Source organism: Gymnoscopelus microlampas (genome assembly GCF_963454915.1).
Source record: "Gymnoscopelus microlampas genome assembly, chromosome: 22".
NCBI classification, from domain to species: domain Eukaryota; kingdom Metazoa; phylum Chordata; class Actinopteri; order Myctophiformes; family Myctophidae; genus Gymnoscopelus; species Gymnoscopelus microlampas.
In genome coordinates, this window is record NC_139959.1 from 844102 (window position 1) to 850318 (window position 6217).

General features: G+C 42.1%; 1 protein-coding gene across 1 annotated transcript; it reads left to right on the plus strand.

The window, feature by feature from the left end:
- Positions 1–1136: 1136 nt before the first annotated feature.
- On the plus strand, positions 1137–5396 carry LOC311039068 (protein FAM200B-like; the record flags this gene model as incomplete). The annotated part of the gene is made up of 10 exons (XM_084048710.1): positions 1137–1574; positions 2233–2485; positions 2666–2997; positions 3135–3219; positions 3297–3431; positions 3526–3683; positions 3810–3918; positions 4412–4655; positions 4856–5012; positions 5118–5396. The coding sequence occupies 10 exons, from the start codon at positions 1137–1139 to the stop codon at positions 5394–5396; spliced, it is 2190 nt and encodes a 729-aa protein (XP_083904836.1).
- Between the last annotated feature and the right edge of the window lie 821 nt (positions 5397–6217).

Here is a 6217-nt window from a genome sequence, read left to right on the forward strand (position 1 = left end):
GAGGTCAAACGGTAGGTAATTTAACCACCTCCTTTTTACAAACGCATGATCTTTACAAAACATTTCATTTTGATGAAATGGTGGGTCTGACTACATACTTAAAACGTTACACAGGCTGCTGGTGAGCAGCATATGTTGCTGGTGGGTTTAACAACCGTGACTAGCAAATCACTGGTTCTCAACCTGTGTGTCGGGACCCACAAGGCCCAGGGGGGTCCCCACGTATTTTTTTTGTTTGGGGCGGGGGGGGGGTCCCCAGATGACAGTAAAGTGACCATTTTTTAAAAAGAGCTTTTTTAATACCAAAAAAAAGAAGAAATGAAAGGAGAAATATCATCACTGCATCAAAAGTAATCAACAAACAATACTATAGAAAATTGTAAGAGGCCACATTTGTGAAAATAGCTGATCTACAAGCTCGCAATGCAAAGCGTTGTGAGCTTGTAGATCTGCTATTTTCCACAATATTTAGGCTCTATGCACAGCAGCCAAATTGGGAATGAATTGGGCCCCTTCCTTACTTCCTTCACAGGTGTTATCAATGATACTAATTAAGGCTCTGTTCCATTTAGTGTGGTATGTGGTTGTCTTATTTTCAAGGACCCCCATAACTCTTGAGTGTACAAATGGAACCAATGGACCCGTAAGGATCCATTTGGTTCCATTTGTACACTCTCAGAGTTACACACCCACCATAAGGGGCCATTTGGGAACCAAAATGGAGTGTTTCTAGTGAGCCAACATGCACCCTGATCAGAATGGAACAGAGCCTTCATTAGTATCGTTGGTAACACCTGTGAAGGAAGTAAGAAGAGGCCCAAATTCTTTCCAATATGGCTGCTGTGCATAGAGCCTCCTGGGGGACCCCCTTGTCAGGGTGGTTTTCTTTTGTGGGTGTAGCGGCCTGAAGAGGTTGAGAAGAACCACTGAGTTAAATCATGTATTTGTGTGTGAGCAAATGGATACTTACTATGAGCTAAGGGAATTTACAGCACTGTACCCGTGCTGTTTGCATTTCTGTCTAATAAAATATGAAGTCAAGCAAACAATAACATGTAGCTATTTGAGACCGGATCATTCATTCCTTAACTGTACGCTTTGGTTTCTGTCTGTTTGTTAGTTTGAAAGTCTGACAGATGTCGCAGTCCGGTAAAAAGAAGAAGCAGAGAGATCTGCTTTCATTCTGGGCAGGAAAGGGTCAACCACCCCCTGCCAAACTTGCCAGGTCAGAGGAGGCGTTAGATCTCTCAGTGACTGACAGAGTGGAGGAGGCTTTGGATCTCACAGTGACTGACAGAGTGGATGAACATGAGAGTCCAGAGGGCACAGAGAATGAGAATGCAGAGGAGACGGAAGATGATGATATAGAGGAGATTGAGGCTCCAGAGGATGAGAATGCAGAGGAGACAGAAGATGATGATATAGAGGAGATTGAGGCTCCAGATGATGAGAATGCAGAGGAGACAGAAGAAGAAGATGATGATGATGATGTTGTAGAGGAGATTGAGGACACAGAGAATGAGAATGCGACAGAAGAGCCAGCAGAGGAAACTGTGGAGATAAATAATAATAAGGTACAAACAGGGAAAAAGCCGAGGGCTAAGAGTGGAGCGGCCACCTACAGGTGCACTTTCAAAAAGGAGTGGACAGTACAATGGCCATTCATCACTCTAGGCACCACCACCTCTTACTATTGGTGCTCTACATGCAGACATGAGAACAGCTGTGCCCATCAAGGAAAGGCAGATGTCATCAGGCATATAAAAAGCAAAGGGCATCATGCCAAAGACCAGGCACTAAAGTCAACAACCACGATTGCACCTTATTATGCCCCAGTCTCTGTTGGTGGCATGACAGCACAAGAAGCCAAGGTGTGTGTGTGTGTGTGTGTGTGTGTGTGTGTGTGTGTGTGTGTGTGTGTGTGTGTGTGTGTGTGTGTGTGTGTGTGTGTGTGTGTGTGTGTGTGTGTGTGTGTGTGTGTGTGTATATATATAATTCTGAACAGTGGCAGTAGCTGAATTGTACTTGTAGGTTATATCAGCATAAATAATAGTAAATGAAAGAAACTGTCACAAATGCCTTGTCTGTTCATTTGGACTGTTTTTATTTGTTTATTGTATGTAGTTGTGTTTTTCGAGGGACCTTGAGTCCGCAATAAATCCATTTATTCAGTCCAAAAACACTTGAATGTTTTACATGATTTGCTCTTTGATTACCCCCTTTCTGTTGCAGACAAGGAGAGCTGAGGTAAAGGTGGCAGTGTCAATGGTCGAACACAATGTGCCATTTGCAGTAGCAGATCACTTCAGCCCATTGCTAAAAGAATGCTTCAAAGATTCCCCTACTGCACAGAACTACAAGTGCGCCCGCACAAAAACATCGTGCATAATAAATGAAGCAGTGGCCCCACACTTCAGAAAGGAACTGGTCACGAAGATGAGGACCAATCCTTTCACATTGATCACAGATGGATCAAATGATACAGGTCATTACATTTTCCACACTTTCTAGCCCCCATTTTTAGATATAATATTACACACACACACACACACACACACACACACACACACACACACACACACACACACACACACACACACACTCTCAGTCAGTCAGTCTGATGTGTACCTTAATCTGACATATTATATGTACCATATCGTTGCAGGAAGAGAGAAGATGAACCCACTCACTGTGCGGGTATATGACAGTGACACCAGTAAAGTCATCCACAGGTTCCTGGATATGTGCCCCACCAGTGGGCCAAGCTGCGGCACAGCTGAAGTGATATATCAGAAGATGGACGAGGCCTTGCAAAAAAACGCCATACCATGGAGAAACTGTGTGAGTCTGTCTGTTGATAATGCACCTGTCAATACAGGAGCAAGAAATTCCATCGCATCCAGAATTCTTAAAGAACATGGCAGCATCTACATCCATGGGTGCCCCTGTCACATCATCCACAACACTGCCAAACAGGCTGGCCTGGGCTTTTTGGAGGTGAGTTGAATCATATATGCTTTATATGATCTACCGTATCCGTTATGTCTAATGTCAAGTCTAACTGGCTGTTTGTTATGCTGTGTTATCATGAATCTATGACAAAATGTCATGTGATTATAAATCATGGGTTGCAGGTGTGTGGATTTGATCCAGAGGATCTGACTGTGGATGTGGGACTCTGGTTTAAAGGAAGCACCAATCGGAAGGGTTACCTGACAGGTATGTGCAGTCCAAATGAAATGCAGAAGAGTTACCGTAGATTAAATTGAAATTAAGATGTTCCATTCTTGTCATAGAATTCTGTGAACTCCATGGAAGCGAGTATATGGAAATACTTATGCACATTTCCATTCGATGGTTGAGCCTCGAGAGGTGTTTGACTCGTATCCTGCAGCAGTATGAGCCATTGGTCAGCTACTTCAAGTCATCAAGTAGGCATCATATTTCAATGACTCAAATGAACGATTATTATAACAGACTAAATGTAAGTAGTATGCACAACCTGTGTTTTTTTTGTATTCACAGATGAGAAACAACCAAGGTTCAGGAGGCTGTTGGCAGCATTCTCTAACCCGATGACAGAGGTGTACCTGCTCTTCTATCAAGCAACGTTGCCAGTCTTCTGCACCTTCAACCTCCTCCTCCAGAGAGAGAAGTCCTCCATCTTCCTTCTACATGATGAGGTAAATTGGGAAGGTATTCTAGTATACAGTATGCTAGTAATAATGTACTAAGTTTGTTCTTTTTTCATTAGCACTCTACTTCTAGGTTAAATTTGTCTAAATCTTTTCTGAAATACAAATTTGTAGATACGGAGTTTCATCCGCAAGTTGCTCTCGAAGTTTCTGAAGCCCGCAGCACTGCAGCACCAGGAATTGCATGAAATCCTCTATAAGGACCCATCAAACCAACTGCCAGGTAATTCTCCAAGTTTCACATCAGCAGATTCACATACACTATTCACTCACTGAGCTCACTCACATAATACTATTTGTTAGAAGGCTGCTTGTGCAGACAAGGTATGAGGATAATGTCATCTCATCTATCACACATATAGGACCACAATGGAAACGAGTCCACAGGACTTTATATTATCCTTTTAGCCCAAATGTGTGACTGTACCTTGTGCTGTTTGCATTTCTGTCTAATAAAGTATTCAATCAGTCAATCAATCAATCAATCAATCAATCAATCAATCACTAATGTGATGATGATACTTAAAGGGGTGCTTTCAAGTTAGCTGTTGTGGATGATTCCTAAAGTGACTCAACACCGGTCTTATTCCCAGTCTCATACTGACATGGTGGGTTGGTGTTGGTGGAATGAGAACCTATTGCATCAATCTTACTCCAGAATCCCATACAGCACCTTAATGACCTCTGAAGTTGTTGTTTTATTGTGTCTCTCGTAGGAGAAAAGCTGGCAATCGGCTTCACTACTCGAGCAACACTCAACAGGTTCCTTGATGCAGGAGACATTACACCACAGCAAGTGCAGAGGTTCCAGCAGGCAGCAGTGGAGTTTCTGGTGAGGGCTGTGGAGTATGCCATGAAGAAACTCCCCATGAGAGAGCCCCTGCTAAAACATGCCATGTTTCTGGATGTCCAGCAGAGGGTAGAGTGTGGCGTGGAAGACGCCATGTACTTTGTCGACAGGTTAGTTGGGGTGTCAAGTACATTTATCTACAGTATAGTGCCAAATCATTGTTATCTCAATATGCTTAGTAAGTAGAGCAGGTTAAAGACCAGACCACATTTTCTAAATGGATTGTAAAGTTTGATGACCACATCTGAAAAGCAACCCCTGTTTCAGCTACATTACTTTACCAGATCAGTGCACATTGTGTTCTTTTTAGGTTTCCTGAACTTCTCCCATACAACAGACCTGAAGAGCGTGATGAACTGACTGAGGAGTTTCTGGACTACCAGTCCATGGACATTGCCATGTCCGAAGACCCAGCCACGTTTGACATTGAGAGCTTTTGGGGGAGCATGGCATCAATGAAGAATAAGGTAAGAATTATTCTGCACCCTTTAAAATACCCATTGACGTAATCAACTTAATTCTATACAAAAATACTTGAGAGTAATTAGGCTTCCTATGTACATTTTCCAAAGGTGACCGGTATGAGCAGATTTGGAAGGCTCTCTCGTATTGCTAAGTTGGTGTTGGTACTTCCACATTCAAATGCTGATGCTGAACGAGTGTTCTCTGTGGTGGGACTAAACAAAACCAAAACCCGAAACAGTTTGGCTCTTGAGGGAACGCTATCATCCATCATGACTGTGAAGATGTCAAACCTTGAGCCACGGTGTTTCAAATGGGAGCCCCCTCGCTCTGTCATCAAGGCATCAAAATCTGCCTCAAAAACCTACAACATGAGACATGTCATGTAAACCCTAACACACAAACAAAGACGTGCACTTTATTGTTTTATAATATATAAATATATATTATTCTGGTTCTTTGTTACACGAAAAAAATGCACTAAAGGAAAAGGCTGCTATTGGTTCTTAGAAGGCTGCTATTCTTTGAAGGCTGCTATGTTCTTTATATTGACATTTTATAAATAAACATATTTAATTTGTCAAATATGTTCTTGTTACAATTGTTTTCATTTCTACTTGTGCTGGTCAATTATTCAGGGTTCCTGCACCATTTTGAAAGTAAAATTTAAGACTTTTTAAGACCCTTTTAAGACCTCAACAAATGTAATTTAAGACCCAAATAAATGTCGCAACAATGCCTTCCTATATTGAAATTGGCTAATGGGAGTGCAGGTGTGTGTGTGTGTGTGTGTGTGTGTGTGTGTGTGTGTGTGTGTGTGTGTGTGTGTGTGTGTGTGTGTGTGTCCTACGCCAGTGGTTTTCAAACTTTTTCATGTTAAGGACCCCCAAATTGACACTTATTAGCCCGCAGACCCCCATTTGAAAAGATAAGCCAAGGACCCCATAAGAGAAGATTTTTACAGCTCTAGCAGTGATTCTCAACTATTTTAATTTCAAGGACCCCCAGTTTGACATGCATTAGGCTACAGACCCCATATGGCATTTATAGTGCTGGGACCCCATATTGTAAAATCAATGTTAATTTAACTCAAGAGTGTACAGGGTTTCCTGCAGGAAAAAAGTTAGGCCCGGTGCTAGGCCAGGGGAGATTTTTTTTGCATTTATTCATTAATTCTGATGGAAAACACGACTACAATATGCTATTGTTA